General features: G+C 41.0%; 1 protein-coding gene across 6 annotated transcripts in view; it reads right to left on the bottom strand.

The window, feature by feature from the left end:
• Positions 1-21,905, bottom strand: part of DCDC1 (doublecortin domain containing 1) — a 443,661-nt gene that overhangs the window by 9,138 nt on the left and 412,618 nt on the right. For 5 of the 6 annotated variants that reach the window (XM_072985843.2, XM_072985844.2, XM_072985845.2 and 2 more), the window contains 5 exons: positions 20,505-20,606; positions 18,754-18,890; positions 14,530-14,709; positions 12,509-12,659; positions 6,751-6,860 (listed from right to left, as the gene is read on the bottom strand). In XM_072985843.2, the coding sequence (XP_072841944.2) occupies positions 6,751-6,860; positions 12,509-12,659; positions 14,530-14,709; positions 18,754-18,890; positions 20,505-20,606 (680 nt within the window). The remainder of the gene's footprint in view (positions 1-6,750; positions 6,861-12,508; positions 12,660-14,529; positions 14,710-18,753; positions 18,891-20,504; positions 20,607-21,905) is intronic. The other variant, XM_078384021.1, reaches the window with a different exon arrangement.

Here is a 21,905-nt window from a genome sequence, read left to right as displayed (position 1 = left end):
TAAATAGTTCAACTGGAATGCCATCACCTCCACTGGCCTTGTTGTTAGCCAGGCTTTCTAAGGCCCACTTGACTTCGCTCTCCAGGATGTCTGGCTCAAGGTCAGCAACTACATTGTCTGGGTTGTCCGGGATATCCAAATCTTTCTGATATAATTCCTCTGTGTATTCTTGCCACCTCTTCTTGACGTCTTCTGCTTCTGTTAGGTCCCTCCCATTTTTGTCTTTTATCATGTTCATCTTTGCGCAAAATGTTCCTCTAATATGTCCAATTTTCCTGAACAGATCTCTGGTCTTTCCTTTTCTGTTATCTTCCTCTATTTCTTTGCATTGTTCATTTAAGAAGGCCCTCTTGTCTCTCCTTGCTATTCTTTGGAAGTCTGAATTCAAGTTTCTGTAACTTTCCCTATCTCCCTTGCATTTTGCTTCCCTTCTCCTCTCTGCTATTTCTAAGGCCTCGTTGGACAGCCACTTTGCTTTCTTGCATTTCCTTTTCTTTGGGATGGTTTTCGTTGCTGCCTCCTGGACAATGTTATGAGCCTCTATCCAAAGTTCTTCAGGCACTCTGTCCACCAAATCTAGTTCCTTAAATCTGTTCTTTACTTCCACTGTGTATTCATAAGGGATTTGGTTTAGATTATACCTGAGTGGCCCAGTGGTTTTTCCTAATCTCTTCAGTCTAAGCTTGAATTTTGCTATGAGAAGCTGATGATCAGAACCGCAGTCAGCTCCAGGTCTTGTTTTTGCTGACTGTATAGAGCTTCTCCATCTTTGGCTGCAGAGAATATAATCAATCTGATTTCGATATTGCCCATCTGGTGATTTCCATGTATAGAGTCGCCTCTTGTGTTGTTGGAAAAGAGTGTTTGTGATGACCAGCTTATTCTCTTGACAAAACTCTATTAGCCTTTGTCCTGCTTCGTTCTGAACTCCAAGGCCAAACTTCCCTGTTGTTCCTTTTATCTCTTGGCTCCCTACTTTAGCATTCCAGTCCCCTAGAATGAGAAGAACATCTTTCTTTGGTGTCAGTTCTAGAAGGTGTTGTAAATCTTCATAGAATTGTTCAATTTCAGTCTCCTCAGCAATGCTGGTTGGTGCATAAACTTGGATTATTGTGATGTTGAATGGTCTGCCTTGGATTCGTATTGACATCATTCTATCATTTTTGAGATTGTATCCCATTACAGCTTTTCCCACTCTTTTGTTGACTATGAGGGCTACTCCATTCCTTCTACGGGATTCTTGCCCACAATAGTAGATATGATAATCATCTGAGATGAATTCGCCCATTCCTGTCCATTTTAGTTCACTGATGCCCAGGATGTCGATGTTTATTCTTGCCATCTCCTGTTTGACCACCTCCAGCTTCCCAATGTTCATAGATCTTACATTCCAGGTTCCTATGCAGTATTTTTCTTTGCAGCATTGGATTTTCCTTTCACTTCCAGGCACGTCCACAGCTGAGCATCCTTTCGGCTTTGGCCCAACCACTTCATTAGCTCTGGAGCTACTTGTATTTGTCCTCCGCTCTTCCTCAGTAGCATGTTGGACGCCTTCCGACCTGAGGGGCCCATCTTCCAGCGTCATATCTTTTAGCCTTTTGTTTCTGATCATGGGGCGTTCTTGGCAAAGATACTGGAGTGGCTTGCCATTTCCTACTCCAGGTGGATTGCGTTTAGTCGGAACTCTCCACTATGTCCTGTCCGTCTTGGGTGTCCCTGCACGGCATAGCCCATAGTTTCTCTGAGTTACTCAAGCCCCTTCGCCACGACAAGGCAGCAATCCATGAAGAAGATAGTGTTTAATAACACTTCATTATGAAGTGGTCATTTTAAGGGTCTGCTTATCCTAAATGAACCCACTGAACAACTTTATAAATTTATCCAGCCACAAGCTGAATCAAGCAGAACAGTTTGTGATGTGGAAGGCACATTCTCTGCCCCGTCAAACCAACATGCAAGTTACAGTTTTGCAATGAGGGCAGCCTTCTTCCATGATCTAGAATCATAGAGTTAGAAGAGGTCTATAAGGCCATCAGAGAGACGTGGTGGCACTGCAGGCTAAACCGCAGAAGCCTGTGCTACAGGGTCAGAAGACCAAGCAGTCGTAAGATCGAATCCACGTGACGGAGTGAGAGCCCATCGCTTGTCCCAGCTCCTGCCAACCTAGCGGTTTGAAAGCATGCAAATGCAAGTAGATAAATAGGGACCACCTCGGTGGGAAGGTAACAGTGTTCCGTGTCTAAGTCGCACTGGCCATGTGACCACGGAAGATTGTCTTTGGACAAACGCTGGCTCTATGGCTTGGAAACGGGGATGAGCACCGCCCCCTAGAGTCGAACACAACTGGACAAAAATTGTCAAGGGGAACCTTTACCTTTATAAGGCCATCAAGTCCAACCCCCTACTGAATGCAGGAATCCAAGTCATAGCAGATCTGACAGATGGTTTTCCAATTTTCTTTTGAACGCCTTCAGCAGGGCCCACTGTCTCCTGAGGTAATTTGTTCCATTGTTGTACTGCTCTAATAGTTATGATGTTTTTCCTGATATTCAGTCTGAAAACGGCTTCTTGGAGCTTGAGCCCATTGTTACATGTCCTGCACTCTGGGATGATCATGAACAGATCCTGCCCCTCCTCTGTATGACAGTATTTCAAATATTTGAAAAGTGCTATTGCTCTTCTTTTCTTAAGGCTAAACATGCCCAGTTCTTTCTGTCTCTCCTCCTAGAGCTTGGTTTCCATGCCCCTTATCAGCCTTGTTGCCCTTCTCTGAATTTGCTCCAGTTTGTTGGCATCCTTCTTAAGGTGTGATGTCCAGAACTGGACAAGTACTCAAGACAAGGCTTAACCAGTGCTGAATACCGAGAAACTAGTACCTCACAGGATTTAGATACTATACTTCTCTTAATGCAGCCTAAAATAGCATTTGTCTTTTGCCGCTGCATCACACTGTTGGCTCATATTCAGCTTGTGAACTATAGCAATTCCAAGATCCGTCCCACTCGTAGTATTACTGAGCTAAGTATCCCCCATTTTGTAACTGTGCATTTGGTTCCCCCCAGATCTAGAACTTTACACTTATCCCTGTTAAATGTAATTTCGTTCTCTTTTCCTACTGCCCCCCCCCCCCATTTTCCAAGCAATACTGGTTTTTCTGGTCAGTTCTGTATATTTATTATATGTGCAAGGCAAGATAGCCTCAATTTACTCAGACAGCACAGACTTGACAGCATTAAGCACTTCCTTATTTCCTTTTCTAATTGTCTGTGGTATCTGTAAGGTTCTCCTCCAACATCATGTTTCAAATTAGTTGATTCTCCCTCATCTCCTCTTCCTCCACTTTCTGTTTTTTACATAACATGTATGATTTTGACCTTGATTTCAAGTGACAATCTTTGCTAATGCTTAGACCCCATTTTTTTTTAATTTCAGAAAGCAAGAAGACATCCTTTGGAAAACATGTAGGCAACATACTTGCAGAGCAAGGATTTGGAAATTGGAAGCTAGTGTTCTAGTCTGCATTCTGTGGAGCAAGGATGGGAACAGTTTCCCTGAGAGGTTAAAGGGTTGGATGTTTCTCTGCTGTACATGTTGCACTCATTCATATTTTTGCTTCACCATTTCATGAAGTCCAATACGGCCCTTCAAAATATTTTGGCCCAGAGGAACTGCAGCAGCTGTCCTTGGTTCTGCCCTCCCACAGCTGTCCTTGGTTCTCCCTCCCATAGCACAGATAATGTGGCCATCTTCTCGGGTCCTCTAGCACTGGATACTTCTATGTCCATAATTCAACATTCCAGGAAATGGCCTGATATTGCTGCACAATACTGTGTCCACGTTGCCAGCAGGAAAAAAGATGCCAAGATTTACATAGCAAAGAATGGCCTGAATGCTGACAACACCAGTGACAGCTGTCAAGATGGTCTACAGCAGTGGTCCCCAACCTTGGGCCTCCAGATGTTCTTGGACTACAACTCCCAGAAGCCTACCCCACCACCTCTTCTGGCCAGGATTTCTGGGAGTTGAAGTCCAAGAACATCTGGAGGCCCAAGGTTGAGGATCACTGGTCTACAGGATGTCCTCTTGTGCTCACCCGCATTAACAAAGAGACCCCAAGCAGGGGGAAATCCCAGAACCTGACTCATTTTTTTCATTAGTTAATCACTCCTGCCACTATCCAAAGCAATTGGCTGGGCTGTTTTTCAACAGGTCCTCTAGATCTCTATTGCTTGGAGGCACAAAGTAATAAAATACTGTACCTAGAAGAAATGTCAGATTAACTGTGTGTGCTCAATTACATGTCTGTGCAGCTGAAAAGTATTTCATTATTATTCCCCAAGGCATCTGAAGTGTTTCTACTGCATGCAACCCAGTGCACAACACCCAGCTATCTGTATTTGGAAAGAAGTATCAGCCATGTTCTTTCAAGGTCAGTGTTCTTTTATGCTGAAGAGTGAAGCATTTGAGAAAAGGCTAAAGAAAAGTAAAAGGTAAAGGCAATGGTTCCCTTTGACAAATGTCCCGTCGTGTCCGACTCTAGGGGGCGGTGCTCATCCCCATTTCCAAGCTGTAGAGCCAGTGTTTGTCCAAAGACAGTTTCTGTGGTCATATGGCCAGCGCGACTAGACACGGAACGCTCTTACCTTCCCCGAGGTGGTACCTATTTATCTTCTCGCATTTTGCATTCTTTTGCTACGTTGGCGGGAGCTGGGACAAGCGACGGGGGCTCACTCTGTCGTGTGGATTCAATCTTACAACTGCAGGTCTTCTGACCTTGCAGCACAGAGACTTCTGCGGTTTAACCTGCAGTGTCACCACGTCCCTTAAAGAAAAGTAATGGATACTTGTTGCAAAAACTCATTTTAAATCCCTAGCCAGGATGTGCAGTGTGGGCCTTGTTTTGCAAAATGAAGCTTACTGTGGATTTACTTGAACCTTTGGCATGGAAGTGAAATAGCTTAAATTAGGGCATCTGACCGGATTGAAAAATTTATGTTAAATCAAGTTCCACCTCCCACCTTTCTGAATTTACTGGTTTGCTGTTCTACATCAAGATGAAGGCAGCAGGAAATATCGTCAATTATTCTCCTAGCCTCCTCCTAATACCAGAATGTATGAATCATCCCCTTCTGTTTGAAACATTGGGAGCATCTAGATTCAAAAGCAAGAGCAGTAGCAAATACCCAGTTTGACTGGTAATGTGGTTCAGCAAAGAAAAAGAAAGTTCCTGACGCAAATGTGAAAAAAAGTGGAAAGATCTGTATCCTCTGAATCTTCAAAATCCAAGCTCTGAAGCATGAGGTCAGAGACATCTCTCTCCATACAACATCTGCAGTTAGTTCAAGTGACTGCTTATCTGCGGCCCCCAGCAAAGGTTTTGTCACAGCACTATATTTTCCGAGCAATAGATACCTAGATAACTTGTTGAAAAACTGTGCTGACGGTTGCTTTGTATTTTGACTGAGAAGCAATTTACTGAGAAAAGGAGTCAGGTTCTGGGATTTTCCACTGCTTTGGTCTCTCTTTGTGAATGGTAGTGAGTAGAGATGGGCGCAAACTAAAACAAGAACCAAGAAGTTTGCTAAAATTCACTGGTTTGTTGATTCGAGTTGGTTCAAGTTGGTTAAAACCAACAAACCTGAACCATGAACTTTTTTTACAATTTAAGAAATTCCTGTTTGTCCCTCCACCCCCTTCCTAATGGCCCCATCGCCTCCTGACATAGTCTTGTTGACTCCTCCTCTTCATCCGCTGCCTCCATTGCCATCTTGAGAGACAGCAGGCCTGGCTTCCTTTTCAGGAGCTGGACTCGCTGTCTCTGTGCATGCCCCCTCCCGTCCTATCATTTTTGTGGACCGTGCCCATCTCTAGTAGTGAGTCCAAGAGGGTACCCAAGAGGGTATCCTGTACACCGCGGACATTGGTGTTCTCTACAATCAGTCTGCCCTTTGCTATGTAAACTTTGGCATTCCTTTTCCTGTGGCAACATAGATTTGATATTATGTAGCAATATCAGATCATTTCCTGCTGTTCTTAATTGTGGGCAGAGAAATATGATATCCCACATTCATACAGCTGAGGGTTTTTTAAAGCACTGAATAGAGAACAATACCACACCCAAGAAGCCTTGGGGCAGTTTCCTCTTTGGTGGCACTGCAGCAGGAAATGAAGGCTAAGAAGAAGGCCTTGAAAGAGGCCTCAGGTTTGTCTAGGTGATTGAAGTGGAAATGTCTGTGTTTGTGAGTAAAAACTGCTAAAATCCTGAGATTTAGAGTCTAAACAGAAAAAGAAAAGAATGGCACACCCCTAATCTATGCTTAACTGTATCTGTTACTCCCAGTGGACCATCAAGTGGTTCTTCAAAACTACATTTAATTCTCTATTTCTCCTCCCAAAGGATTGTCAAGGATGCATTGACTGACCATCAACATGCAGGAACTTGCATTCCCATTAACCTTTATCTTCTGTTCACACTATCATTCTGTAAAGGTCTGTTTACTGACACAACACCCAAGAAGTGGGCTGCAGACTACAAAAAGTCACACCAAATTAAAACTTGCCAGTCTTAAAGGTGCTACAGGACTCTTTGTTGTTGTATCCTAAATGATGACAACAGGGTCTGGGTCCTGGTAGGAGTTGCCTGATCTGTCCTAATCCACAAACATACAACACTAAAACCATATAATTTACAGCCAGTTATATGCAGTATTATGCAGTACTTTACTATTATACAGGATTTCATTATACTACCTTCTGTATAATATTTTGTGATGGGGAGACAATAATGTCAGTAGATTCTGGACCCTCCTGTTTCCGAATTCTGGCATAATGTGCTCTAACTTCCACTTCATGCTTCATGGCTGAAACAACAATTTGCCACTTCAATTAATAAAAGTGATTTCTCTAACAATCTTGTACAGCATACAAAAATAAGAGTTTAATAAGCCTGAACAGGTCAAACTCAAGGCCTGTCTAGTCTAGTATTCTATTGATGAGGTGGCTAATAAGATGCTACTAGGAAACCAACAAGCTGGGTTTTAGTGCTCAAGTATCTTCTAACTCATCCTCTATAGCAACTAGAACAGAAGTACTGGAGGTAATACATAGCCCTCATGAATAGTGGCTATTGGTTCTTTAGGCTCCATGAACTAAACTCTCTATCCACTTTCTCTTCACTGTGTATAATCTCACATTGTTTCATCACATGCGCCTTTATGTGAGCTACACAAACTAGTAATTTATAACCTTTCTTCATATCAGAATTGCTGCAGTCCTTTAATAACATTGTTGCCCTTTCCTCTGCTGAGATTTTCACTTAAGATGATAATATAACAAGCTCAGAATATTGCTACATGGACAACTTAGGTACATATCTGGGCATGACTGTCCAGTTAGAACTGAGTCTTCAGTCTTTAGTTAATTTTGGGTTACCTCTGAGATGGAGCCCTTCAGACTAAATTGAAGCTTGGTAGTGACACCACTGACAACTATAAGTACACAGGTCTCGACTCAAAACTACTAAGTGAGCATGGAAAGGAAAGGAAAACTTTTGCTACAATCTTGCTACTCATGTGCTAACATCTGGCCCAGAATCTGTTCCACTGCCGGTTCAGGATGATCATGCATTGACACAGGGCAGCTTTCCAGGGCTTTAAGGCTGTTGCCTGAAAAGTAGTGCTGTTGTCTATTATTAGGGGTATGCAGGTCACAAACCTGCATTTCTGTTTTTTGTGGGGGGCAACCTCTAAGTTGGTTTTCATGCACCATTCCTTTCATTTCATAAAAAGGGGCACCTCTTTCAGGTTATCCCCCCCCCCATTGGTGATGGTGACAGTACTGACAAGGAAAGTACAGTAGGGGGAGATGAAAGCATGGCAAGGGGTGCAGCAGCAGCAGTGGGGAGGGAGGTGGGGAGGGAAAAGTGGAGCAGCCAGGGCTGGCAGCAGAGTAAGGAGGAGTGGAGGAGTGGTGAGGTGAGGCAAATTTCCCAGGTGATTTTGGTGACAAAAAAGCTTAACAAAGAAGGGTAACATGAAAAAAAACACAGTTCTTATGTTACCTTCATTTGTTTAAACAAACCCTACAAGTTTAAGAGGCTTTCTTTCAGGAATCCATGAAAGAACCCCAAAAGTGAAAGTAAGGGAGGGGATCTTTTCATATTTTATCCTTTTTGTTTTTAAATGGAAGTCCAGCCACTATCAGTTACCTCATTTGGCTTTATGACTTTGTTTTGCTCCCAAGGCTCAGTTGGTTTTAGGGGAAAAATCACGAACGAAATGGACATTCAAATGCTCAGAAGCCTATTGAGGGCATAATTCCTCCATTTTATATACAATATTTTCAAATGATGTAGGCTTCTAAAGGAAAAGTAATACTCTGCACTGGAACCTGAAGAGATTTAATTTTAAATAGTCAATTCTCTTCACCACTGTCATGCTGGCAGAACGTTCCCCCATTTTCCTTCTGTGCCACTCCCTTCTACAAATTGCTTGCTGGGAAACTGTTGTTATAACCACATCACTACATTATAAGAAATTCTATAGAAGATTTCTTGTACCTTCTGCAGTATTCAGAACTTCTTTACTCCCTGAAGAAACTGGTGACATATCCAGAAATATATGGTTTAGGCAAAAGACAAATGGTAGATATATACACCAAAAAGGTTATGTATAATGGTAAATGGTTTCCAATTAAAAGTTGCCACTGGGAGTCAGGTTACTCAAGCAGTTGATTGATCTCAGTAGTACTAAGATACAGACTCTTCATACTTCGGTATGAATAGTCTGCCTTACATCAGTTTTATAATGCTGCTTTTGAAAAAATATATATCATACACAGTATAAGCAATGTTAAGTATCAAACAGCTAACCATGGAATGATTTGGAGTTTTCACTTTTTTGTATTTATTATTCATTTGGACAAATTTTCTAAAAAGTGAAGAACTGTTTATTAGTATATCTTGAAAACTACCAATTTAACAGAAAAATCTCTGCTGGAACAGGTTGTACATTACTGTGTAGCTTTTCAAAAGCAAAACAGAAAGCTCTATCAAATTTTAGTTCAACTTAATTGAGACAGGAAGTAGATAATATGACTATCCAATTGAAATAATGATGAGCTATCTAATTGCTGCCTTGAGGTATAGGATATAATAAATTATATTTAAGGTAAAAAAAGACATGAAACTACGTAGGATATGATATATAATACTTCTGAATGAGACAAAGTGTTATGAAATGGCTTAGGCCACCCAGTCTGATTAATGAAGAATGTATATTCCACATTATCTTTATATATATTATTTTACTGATTGAATCCTACACTGAGATTGATTGTACTCCATCATGAGATCTACTGACACAAGGTGGGGTATATATATATTTCTACCCCACCTTGTGTCAGTAGATCTCATGATGGAGTACAATCAATCTCAGTGTAGGATACAATCAATAAAATAATATTTTAAAAATCTAAATCAATTCAAAGATTTGAAAACACTTTTTAATGGCTGAAATCCTGTTGCACCAATTTCTGCCACACAACAAGGACGATTTCATCAGCTGCAACCATGCTGCAGCCATTTCACAGCATTAAAAAGCTTCCAACCCTTCATGTTTTGTGGATTCCTAAGGATCTCCTTCATCCCGAGGCAGCCGTTGGGAGCTACAGAACAAAAGGGGGAAGAGTTTAAAGCCCCCCCCCCAAAAAAATCACTGCTGCTCCTAACAAAGTTGGTTTTCTGGCTTTAAATCATTCCCCTTCCTGTTCCACAACTCCTGAAGATTCTCCCAAGATGAAGGGGATACCTAGGGATACCAAAACCTGGTCGAGGGGTCTGTAGGAAGCTTTTTGTTCCCTAGCACAGTGGTCTCCAAGCTTTGGCCTCCAGATGTTCTTGGACTTCAACTCCCAGAAATCCTAGCCAGCAGGGGTGGTGGTGAAGGCTTCTGGGAGTTGTAGTCCAAGAACATCTGGAGGCCCAAGGTTGGGGACCACTGTCCTAGTACATCCATAGGACAGCTATTATTGCTGATGTCATCCTTGTTGTGTGGTGCAAGTCCATCAACAGGATTTCAGCCATTAAATCTGTTCTTCCTGTACCTGCAACCGATAACAACCAGTCACAATAGATTGTGCAAAACTTTAAAAAACTGAACTCAAGCATATTGTCAACTTTGGTTCATAACAACAGAGCATCTTATGGAATGTAGCTATTAGTATTTTTCAAAAGTTATGTTTTGTACACTGTGTACATTATCTTGATTTTTTAAAAAAGCTGATAAGTTTTAAAACTTCAGCTGAGGGAAAGACTACTTAGCAGTCATAATTTATAACTACTATATTCATCATTAAACTGAATATTAAAATGATGTAGTGCAAAATTGTTTGTAAAGAAATAGAGAAGTTACTTACTTGTAACCATAGATCTTCAAGTGGTCCTCTATGAATCCACACAAATGGTTTTACTGTGCCTGTGCAGGATGCCTTGGAATATTCTAGAACTTAAAAAGATGTAATTAGCAGGACGTTGCCCCATGGGGCGCATGCTCTGCCTACCCAAAATACCTCTATTCTGGAATGTCCGCCACTGTCAAGGTTCGGACTCCAACAAGTTCAAGACCCCAAGTGACTGACAGCAGGGAGGATGGGTGGGATGTGTGGATTCACAGAAGACCATTCGAAAAACTATGGTTACAGGTAAATAACCTCTCTTTCTTCTTTGTGGCCTCTGTGCATGCACACAAAGGGGTGACTAGCAAGCTCACTTACCAGAAGGAGGGCCATCACACCGACAATGAAGTCAGCACAGCCCTTCCAAAACTTGCTTCCTTCTTGGCCCTGATGTCAAGACGATAATGTGTCACAAAAGTAGAGTGGCCTCTCGACAGATGTCAGGGACCTCATCCCCACACAACCAAGCTGTAAAAGTTGCCATAGCTCTCATGGAATGTGCCTTTAGCACCTCTGGCGGAGTCTTGCCTGCCAAGTCATAAGCAAAAGTAATAGCAGAAACAATCCAGCTCGAAACTGTCTGTGAGGAGGCAGGAGAACCTTTTCGTGGGCCATGGAAAAATACAACAAGTCTAGGAGAAGTGTGAAATTCCTTAGTCCTGGAAATATAAAATGCTAAGGCACGACAAACATCGAGGGAGTGGAGCATGAGCTCAACATCAGAAGAGGGATTTGGAAACAACGTCGGAAGGATTAATGGTTGATTAACATGAAAATCTGAAATCACCTTAGGAAGAAACGATACAGCTGGATACAATACAACCTTGTCTGGGTAAAATTGAATAGAAGGGGCATCAGCTCGAAGAGCGGACAGCTTGCTTGCTCGACGCACAGAAGTTATAGCCACAAGGAACAAAGTCTTGATGGAAAGAAGTTTGAGATGCGCAGAGGCAATGGGTTCAAACGGAGGACAAGCAAGTGCACGGAGAACAACCTGGAGAGACCACTGCAGAAGTGGAGGCCTGTAGGTGGGTGCACATTCCATAAACCTCTCAGAAATCTTTTCAAGGTAGGATGAGAAAATAAATGAGAGGCCTCAGACCCCACAGGCTGATATGAAACTATAGCAGAAATATAAACTTTCAACGTTGAATGAGCTAAACCTTGGTCAAACAGATAACAAAGGAACTTGAGAAGGGTGTCCAAGGAAACTGGAACCGTGGGCAATTTCCATGATGCAGCAAATTTGGTGAAAACTTTCCACATATACGAATATAATAGTTGAGTAGAGGGCTTCCTAGCCCTATCTAGAACTTCAAGTGGCCAGGGCTCAGAAGAGAGGGCTCAGATAAAGGCACTGGATTAGGGGTAGGTTCCATTGTGGGGCTGGTTGGAGGACTGGAGGGTGCCAAGGATTTTCCCCACAAGTGGGACCTAAGTCATTGCAGCCAGAGTTCAAGAGCCAGTTTTGTTAACTTTTTACACTCCAGACAGGAGTGAGTCTGGTGACTCTCATCCAGACAGAACAAGCAATGATTGTGGCCATCAGTAAAAGGAATTTTATTGGCACACGTTGTGCAACGCTTGAATAGGCCTGAGGAGGCCATTAAAAAAGGGCGAGAAGGGGGGGACACAAAAAGAAGAGATAACTCACAGGGAAACATCTGTAAATAAAAAAAATTGATTAAATCCGTGATCAAAGAATCGAAAATGTTAGGCAGTCCAAAAGATCTGAAAAACTGTAAGATCAGAAAATCACAACATCGCTCTAACAGTCACTACAGGAGTTCAATTTCAGTGACAGCTAAAAGGAACTGAAGTATTTCAGGCGGTCGGAGTATGTGCAGCACAGGGCAACATCCTACTAATTACATATTTTTAAGCTCTAGAATATTTCAAGGACTCCTGCGCAGGTGCAGTAAAACCCATTTGTGTGCATTCACAGAGACCATGAAGAAGAACCTAAGAATCATTATGATTATATTTTCCATATTTCCTCATACTTAAAATACATGACAGACTTGTAATCTTCTACAGAAAGACTGTGATAAACTACCTTTTCTATTCATAAATGGAGGCCCTGTAGAAACACACACAACCATCTCTCTTTCTATTTCATCCCATGATTGTAGTCTCTCACCAACAGGTGTGTACAGTGTCTTTGCAGGCAGTGGCATTTTCAACTGAGTTGTGCAGCTGTCAAGTAGCTGAAATATAAAAACTGAGCTATTATCAATGGTCTAGGTTCACCTGTTAGTTTAGGTTGCAAGTCGGAAAACAATGGTAACAGTCCATTAGTTGCACAACTGAAGACACAGTTCTGCTTTATTCTATACTTCAAATCAAAGGAAGTGTTATACATCATAAACATGCCAGGCAGTTTTGAATGTATTTCTCACACAAGACTAAGAGAAACACATTGTTAATAGAGAGGAGAGGAAAGAACTGAACCTCACCATTTGAAGCTGGCAGAACACAGTACAGTGGTGCCCCGCTTGACGATGACCCCGCTTGACGACAAAATTGCTGTACAATGTTTCTATGGGGTTTTTTCGCTTTACGTCAATTCAGTCCCTGCTTTGGGAACTGTTTTTTCGCTTGACAATGATTTTCCCGGCTTTGTAAAATGGTTTCCCTTCGCAAAATGGACACCTTTTTCCGAACGGAAGCTTCGCATTACAGCGAATTAGAACAGCTGATCGGCAGTTCTCTATGGGCAATCTTCGGAAAACGAGCAGGTATTTCCCCCATTGGAATGCATTAACTGGTTTTCAATGCATTCCAACAGGTTTTTTACTTTCGCATGACAACGATTTCACTTGACAACGATTTTAACGGAACGGATTATCGTTGTCATGTGGGGCACCACTGTACAATTATATGAAGAAAGTAGTATTACAAAGCACTAACTAAATATCATCAATCTGTTCCCTGTATATATATAGATAAAATTACTACTATTATAGGGGGAAAAACCATTTCAAGTTCCAGCTATATGTGTCAGTTCCTGATTCAGCAAACAGCTGATATCCTATTGGTGTAAATAAGTCTGCATAGGGCTGATGATATCAACAGTAGGTTAATATTTGGAAATCAAACACTTCCCCCTTGTGTATCATGGCTCCCTTGATTCCTGCATAATCCCTTTCGTCACATAGAAGTTGTGGCAGACACTGGATTGGAGGAGGGCATGTGTAATTGCCAAAAATCACCACCAGTGTAATGCCACCCAGGTGGCTATTTTCTGTAATTGAAGACTTCCTCCTTTTATCCCATGGCTCCCACATAATAAAAACTATTATTACACAGGTGGGCATCATGCAAGCTGAGACAGAAATAGGAAATGTTGAATTTCCAGAGATCACTACCTCTGGATGGCATCATCAGCTTTCTGCAGAGATCAATACACCAACAGGACTTCAGCCAATATGAATTCATTTAGTACATTTATCCTGCCTTTTCCCCATGATGGAACAAAAGTAGTATAATCATAGTCCTCAACTAGTATTCCATTCAAATACTGACTAGACCTATACTTACTTAGCCCTAAAAGGGTGCTACAGCTTCTCAGTTCAGGAAGAAGACTTTAGTAATTTTTTAATTTTGCATAATTCGATTTTGACCATGGCAATATCTCTTTTGCAGCCCTATTTTTGGCTCCTGAACAAAAAATAGGGCATTACATGCACATTATGCACACAATGGCCCAAAGTGAATTTTAGAATCTTGTGTTCTCTGATTGATAAATGCTGGGGAAATTGTCAATATATGTAATTAGTTAATCTGGAAGCCACTGCAATGGATGTCTGCAATCTAACAGAGCAAGGCTTCAGTCAAAACTAAGAATGTTCTGTGAGGATGGAGTGAGGGCTGTAGAGTAAAATGAGCTATAATTTATTAATAGATTGTTGTGTTACACAGGACTTGACATATTAACAAAAATACTCATGTTACATTTTAGAGACATGAAATTACATGGTAATCCCAATACTTAATAAAGAAGATCTGGCCTAAAATCATCCAGTGCATGAGGAGATTTTGCTGAAAGAATTTTTTTTTATTTTTTTTGTTCTTTACCTCCAAAATTGTTTTCCCCCAGGCATGAGTTCCCTGTTCAGGTGCAGATCCATTCACATAAGCCCAAATTCTTTTGGCTTTGGGCTGCTTGTAGACGCCTCTATGACTTTTCACAAGTAGATTAGGAGAAACTGGAGAGCTTCTTTTCAACTGTGATGTCTGAAGTTCTGAAAGGTGCATCTAACAAGAAATGCAATTCCAAAGTCAAGAGATTAGAACATGTTGCCATATTATTCTATATAATTTTATATAACTAAAAGAAAACAATTGACAACAGATAAATAACTCATTTATCCATATACCATCTTGAAAGTTATACACAGCTAATGTTCACCTCACTGAACAAGCAATTGGAAGAGAATGCAGACCATACTGTAGCTTGTTGTGAAGAATTTGCACAACTCTTTGCAGACACAATTGTTCAGATCCACTCTGATTTGAATGCTGTAGTTGATACAGGTCCTGTGAATATAACTATGATCCCTGTTTGCCCTGGGTCAATGAACGAGTTTCAGTTTCTGCAGCCTGAGGATGTGGACAAGACACTTGGAGAGGTGAAGGTTATCATTTGTTTATTGGACCCTTGTCCTTCCTGTCTTATAAAAGCTGCCAGAAAGGGACTGGCTGACTCGCTAGAAGATATGGCTAATGGTTCCTTGCAATAGGGAGGGATCCTGGTATGCTTAACGGAGGCACTAGTTAGACCATTGTTGAAAAAGCCCTCGTTACATCTCACAGTACTGAATAATTACTGATCTTTTCTCTAATATTTTGTTTTTGAGCAAGGTGCTGGAGTGCATCATTCCTTCTCAGGTCGGTCCATGGTTCCTGGATGAGACAGATTATCTAAATACATTTAAGTCTGCCTTTAGGACTGATTATGGGACAGAGATGTAGATGGTTGACAGCAGCCAGAAATTAAAAGACGCCTGCTTCTTGGGAGGAAAGCAATGAAAAACTTAGACAGCATCTTAAAAAGCAGAGACATCACCTTGCCAACAAAGGTCCACATAGTCAAAGCTATGTTTTTTCCAGTAGCAATGTATGGAAGTGAGAGCTGGACCATAAAGAAGGCTGACTGCCCAAGAATTGATGCTTTTGAATTGTGGTGCTGGAGGAGGCTCTTGAGAGTCTCATGGACTGCAAGAAGAACAAATCTTTCCATTCTAAAGGAAATCAACTGCGAGTGCTCACTGGAAGGACAGATCCTGAAGCTGAGGCTCCAATACTTTGGCCTTCTCATGAGAAGAGAAAACTCCCTGGAAAAGACCCTGATATTGGGAAAGTGTGAAGGCAAGAGGAGAAGGGGACGACAGGACGAGATGGTTGGACAGTGTCATCGAAGCAACCAACATGAATTTGACCCAACTCCAGGAGGAAGTGGAAGACAGGAGGGCCTGGCATGCTCTGGTCCATGGGGTCATGAAGAGTCGGAAATGACTAAATGACTGAACAACAACAACAAATGGGACAGAGACTGCTCTGGTCACCTTGGTAGATGACTTAGTCCAGGAACTAGACAAGGGGAGTGTGCGTGTTGGTTCTGCTGGACCTCTCAGCAGCTTTCAATATCATTAACCATGATATCCTCCTGGACCATGTCTTTGGCATGGGACTTAGAGGGACTGTTTTATGGTGGCTCTGGTCCTGGGGGAGAGAACTCAGAGGTTAGTGCTGGGGTTGCTTCTTTCTGCCACCTTGGCCACTGGCCTCCATGATACCACAGGGTTCTGATTTGTCTCCTATGTTCTTTAACATATACATGAAACTGCTGGGACAAATTGCCCAGAATTTGGGGGTTTAGTGTCACCAGTACATGGATGACACCCACTTCAATCTCTCCTTTCTATCAAAATCTGAGAGAGCGGTTTTGGTTCTTGATCACTGTCTGACATCAGTAATGGACTACATGAGGGTGAAAAAATTGTAACTTAATCCAGAAAAGACAGAGATACTCCTGAACAGTCAAAAGGCAGATTAAAGACCAATGATGCAGCTTATGCCAGATGGAGTTACACAACACAGACACTGAGCTTGGGGGTGCTCCTGGATTCATCTGAATACCCAGGTTTTGGAAATGGTCAGAAGTGCCTTTACACAATTAAAATTAGTGCACCCGCTGTGCCCATGCCTGGAGAGATCTGATCTGGCGACGCTAACCATGCCTTAATTACATCCCAGCTTGATTACTGTAATGCATTCTATCTGGGACTGCCTATGGAAAGTGTCAGGAAACTTCAGTGGGTCCAAAGTGTATCAGCCACATAGCTAACTGGGGTTGGTTATAGGGATCACATAACACACACACACACACACACACACACACACACACACACACACACACACACACACACACACACACACACACACACACACACACACACACACACACACACACACGTTGCAGCAAGCTTCACTGGCTGCCAATCCTTTTTGGGGCAGAATTCAAAGTGCTGGTTCTAACCTTTGAAGCCCTAAACTGCTTGGGTCCAAGCTATCCCAAGGACCATGTCTCCCTTGAGTGTGCTTGAGTGTTAAGATTATCAGGAGAAGCCTTTCTCTCAGTCCTACCACTGTCACAGGTGCATTTGGAGAGTACAGCAGAAGGCCTTCTCTGCTGTTGCTCCCAGACTTTCAAGTCCCCTTCCACATGAAGCCAAGCTAGCCCCATCTTTGTTGTCCTTCAGCAAGCAGACAAAGACCCTCCTCTTCAGGGAACCATTCCTGAGTGGGATTTTTTTAAATCAATAAATCAATCAATCTTTATTTGCAGTCTCCAACCCATTAAGATTTTTTTTTAAATATTGTTGTACCTTACTGCTTTGAATATATTTTAGTGTTGTTTATGTTTTTTAGCATGGCATTCATTTGATCCTTTTTTAGTATTTGTATACTAAACAAATACCCTGACGTTGGGAAAGTATGAAGGCAAGAGGAGAAGGGGACAACAGAGGACGAGATGGTTGGACAATGTCATCGAAGCTACTAACATGAATTTGACCAAACTCCGGGAGGCAGTGGAAGATAGGAGAGCCTGGCGTGCTCTGGTCCATGGGGTCACGAAAAGTCGGACACGACTTAACGACTAAACGACAACAACAACAACAACAACAACAAGTATTTGTATACTCACTGTTGTTAGCTATAAATAATGTATTTTAATGATGTAAGTCACCTTTGGTCCTTTTTAAGGAGAAATATGGGGTAAAAATATTATAAATACGTAAATAAGTAAAAGAATAAGAAAAGAAATAAATGAAAAAATTGTCTTTGTAAATTTATTTCTGAATGTCTTGATGTATCTCTTCTTCACAGAAGCTGGATAGTTCTGTCAGGTACCATAGTGTCTTTAGCAGAAGGAAACGGCATCCAGGGCTCCATGCTCCATCTCCCTTGCAAGACCTCTGTACCAAGCTAGGACAGCAGAAATCTACCATACACATTTACTCTTTAAAGTACAGTATTTCCATTGAAGCACTCTGCTCAAATTAGCATTATTTAAGTGTTCCCCTTATTTCATAGTTAAGCAGTAGCACTCATAGTGTGCATAGCATAAAGGCTCCAGGACATAAAGCAAAAGTTGTGTAACTCAAGCTGTTTCATACACATTTTGGTTATATCCCACAGCAATGGTTTATTAACTACAAAGCAGACGCCACTGTGCTTTTGAGCACTTCTGATGAATGCAGTCCATTGCCCCAAAGGCAATCATTCATTTCTGATTAATGCACTTATATGGCCTTCTTGCTGTTGCCCCCCAACTTTGGAATGCCCTCTCTATAGAGATCCGCCTGGCTCCAACACTTTTTGGCTTTCCAGCGCCAGGCAAAGACCTTTCTGTTTAGCCAGCATTTTAATTAAATAGTATTATTTAGCTGGCCATACGAGCAGCAGGATTAATTAATATTAATGTTTTAATGACTGTTTTTAATATAGGATATTATTATAATATTGCCTATTCTTAATAGTTTTAATGTTTTTAAAGTTTTAATATTGTTGTATTCTGCTCAGAGACCACTGGTAATGGCATGGCTTAAAAAATCTTGTAAATAAATAAATAAATAAATAAATAAATATAAATAAATTGCTTCCTCCAATCTGGTGGCTTCCATGGCTTCCAAATGATGAAAGTCCATTGCTCAGTTCTTTAATAATGATTAAGTATTGACAACAGGAGACATTGATTTTATTTTATTATCAAACAATATAGCACAAAGCACATACCTCTGTGTGTTTTATCATTTCCATGAGTTTCATCTCTTCTTCTGTTTCTTCAGTCCAGCCGCCTTCCACTACTACAGGCTGGAAGGGGCTCTTAGTGGGAATTAAACTAGGTGGACTTGATTTTGTTATACGTCGCCCTAAAAGAAAGTAAGTACTTAGTTACTTACTTAGTCACTCACTCACTCTCTCTCTCTCTCTTTCACACACACACACACACACACACACACACACACACACAGAGAGAGAGAGAGAGAGAGAGAGAGAGAGAGAGACTTTCTCCTTGAAAATGACCCAAAGTGGCTTACAACATTGAACAATAATATTTAAAGTTGAAAACAATGAGTATACAATGATAGCATCATCAAAAGATTATATTTAAAACTACGAACACTGAATATAAAGAGGCATCTTACATTATTAAAAGGCAATATTATATATCTAAACTACATCAGACAGACAACAATTAGAACCCAACAAAACATTAGTTGTCCAGCAATGTGATTGCTCAGAGCTTCCTGCTTGGGCAAGCAGACCTGCAAATGAAGCTATATTTACCTCTGGATATAAATGACCAATTACAATGGAAAGCATGCTAATTTTCAAAAAGTGGAGGTGAGAACAAGGAGCTCTTTTAGTAATTAAGAGCACTCCACTTCTAATTGTGAAACTTATCATCTCGTATAGTCAGATCCCTAGTTTCTAAAAATCAAAATGTCTGAATGATTCTTAGTTTATTACTGGTACAGAACAAACAGTGAAAAAGAAAAAGAAAAAAAGGGGGAAGGACCAAATACATATTACTCTACACACAGAGCAGGGCTGAGGAACCTATGGCCTCTTTATGTTGCTGGACTACAACTCCCATCAGGCTTAGCCAGCAGTCAGTGGTGGAGGAGATTATCTATCTATCTATCTATCTATCTATCTATCTATCTATCTATCTATCTATCTATCTATCTATCTATCTATCTATCTATCTATCTATCTATCTATCTATCTATCTATCTATCTATCTATCTATCTATCTATAGATGATATATAAATATAGTGCATTCTCTCTCTCTCTCTCTCTCTCTCTCTCTCTCTCTCTCTCTATATATATATATATATATATATATATATATATATATATATATATATATATATAGAGAGAGAGAGAGAGAGAGAGAGAGAGAGAGAGAGAATGCACTATATATATATCATCTCTCTATATAAAATATTGATAGATAGACTATGGACTATAATTTTCCAGGGCAGGAGAGACAGCAGGAATGCAGCTAGTTGTGGGGTAAAGGAGAAGTCAGCAGAGTTCAGAAGTGAACATCACAATAGATTGTGTGTTTATGTTCATTTCTTCTACAAATTCACATACAACTTATATTGTGTACACTTAGAGCTGAATGCCAGCTCTCCATGAGTATCTGCCCTGTACCATGCCTCTGTCAATATCTCGCCTCTCTGCACAGCTTGAGCTCCCATAACATGTTGAACATTCTAGGTGGGTGGATGTGTGTCTAAATGCACGTCGCATGATTACACCTTCCATGGAGAATATATTTCTAACAGTGTCAGTTTAAAGCTTTGAACTTCAAACACCAGAATCTGCAGTGCAAATACATGGTAGAGGGAAAACTTCCTAGATGAATTCCATTTTCCTTCAGTTAAATGCTCTTATTTGTTATCAGATGGTAACAGTGCATTCTGGAAAATATTGTGATAACCATGAGTTCTATGAACATTATGATACTGACCTTGCAGTTGTCTCATTTTATGTTTCATTTTACCTAGGTCGGCCAAAACTTTATCTTTTTCCAACCACTTTTGCCGTTCCTTCTTCTCTGCTTTTTGCACAGCTGCAATACAAATATATATATAATTTCTACTGTTGCTGCTTTCACAAATAAGTTAAACAGATCCAGTCATAAACATGTAATTGAAAGGTAATTGTCCTCATAAGAACCCCTCTGTGAAAACAATTCAACCTTAAGGACATCTTAGTAGAACATGAGTGGAATGAAAAAGTAGACTATTACATTTACAAATTCAATGCTGCTTACTTAGATTGATTTTGCAAACCTATTCATGCTTTTACTGAAGTAGATCCTACTGAACTAACCAGGCTATACCTCCGAGGGCATGCATATACTGGCCCTTTAGTGTGGGCCGACATGTCTAAGTAGTGTCACTTGAGATTGGGGAAAGGAGCAATATGTCATTTGGCACAATTCTCATGTCCAAATGGCATATTGACCTCAAGCATCCTCTGGTTCCTTCTGTTTTCAGTTGAATACTTCCCTTGCTCCTCTGTAGATGGGCAGGAGAAGTGAAATTATTATTTTTGCCCATAGAAGACCATCACTGATGCACTGAACCACTTAGATTAAGTTTTTAAAAAATCTTTCCTTTGTGTGCAATACCTATTGAGAAACTGCCTGCAGTTGAGGTTTTGTTAGAGTGCACCAACCTGGACCAAAAAAAGGAAAACTGATAGGGGTTAAAAATGTGCTGGTTGGACAGCCCTGGGGGTACATTTCTCTAATTGCAAACCAATTTACCTCTGCAATGCACCAAATACCAGGACAAATGCCTGTCATGATCCAGATTATGTGGGTTAAAGCATGTATGAAGATGGGATGTGTAGTTGTGAAGAAATGTAAAATGAATCTATATTGGTTCTGTGTAAGAATGATTTTGTATAATGGAAATGTTGTCCAAGAGGGCTGTGGGAATGTTTTGACTTTAAGCCAGTCCAGCCAAGACAAGATAAGACCAGGCAGGTGTTATAGTGGAGAACAAAATAGAGGCAAACAACACCTGCTTTCTCACGACTAGAGAAGGAGGGGTTACTTCTACCACCTTACACAGTGATTGGATGACATCGTGGGAGACGAAGAAGACAGGAGGAGTCTAGAAGACAGAAAAATGAACTTCTGCCATGTGCAGTGTTCCTTTTTTCCCTTAGTTGGAGCCAGAGATTTTTCTAGGTCTTTTTTCCTTATGCCCAGTGCTAGGAAAAGGACTTGGGAGATGTAGAGACTTGAAGAAAGAGAAGGGGGGACGCTTTGTGCCTTTTGCCTACCCTAAGGAAAGCTTTTAGAGATTTTTTTAGAGTTTTGTAATTAAAAGGGAATTAGTTGCCTTAATTATAATTG

Source organism: Pogona vitticeps, chromosome 1 (assembly GCF_051106095.1).
Source record: "Pogona vitticeps strain Pit_001003342236 chromosome 1, PviZW2.1, whole genome shotgun sequence".
Classification (NCBI taxonomy): Eukaryota; Metazoa; Chordata; class Lepidosauria; order Squamata; family Agamidae; genus Pogona; species Pogona vitticeps.
The sequence above is the reverse complement of the archived record's forward strand: the minus strand, read 5'-3'. Positions and strand labels throughout refer to the sequence as shown.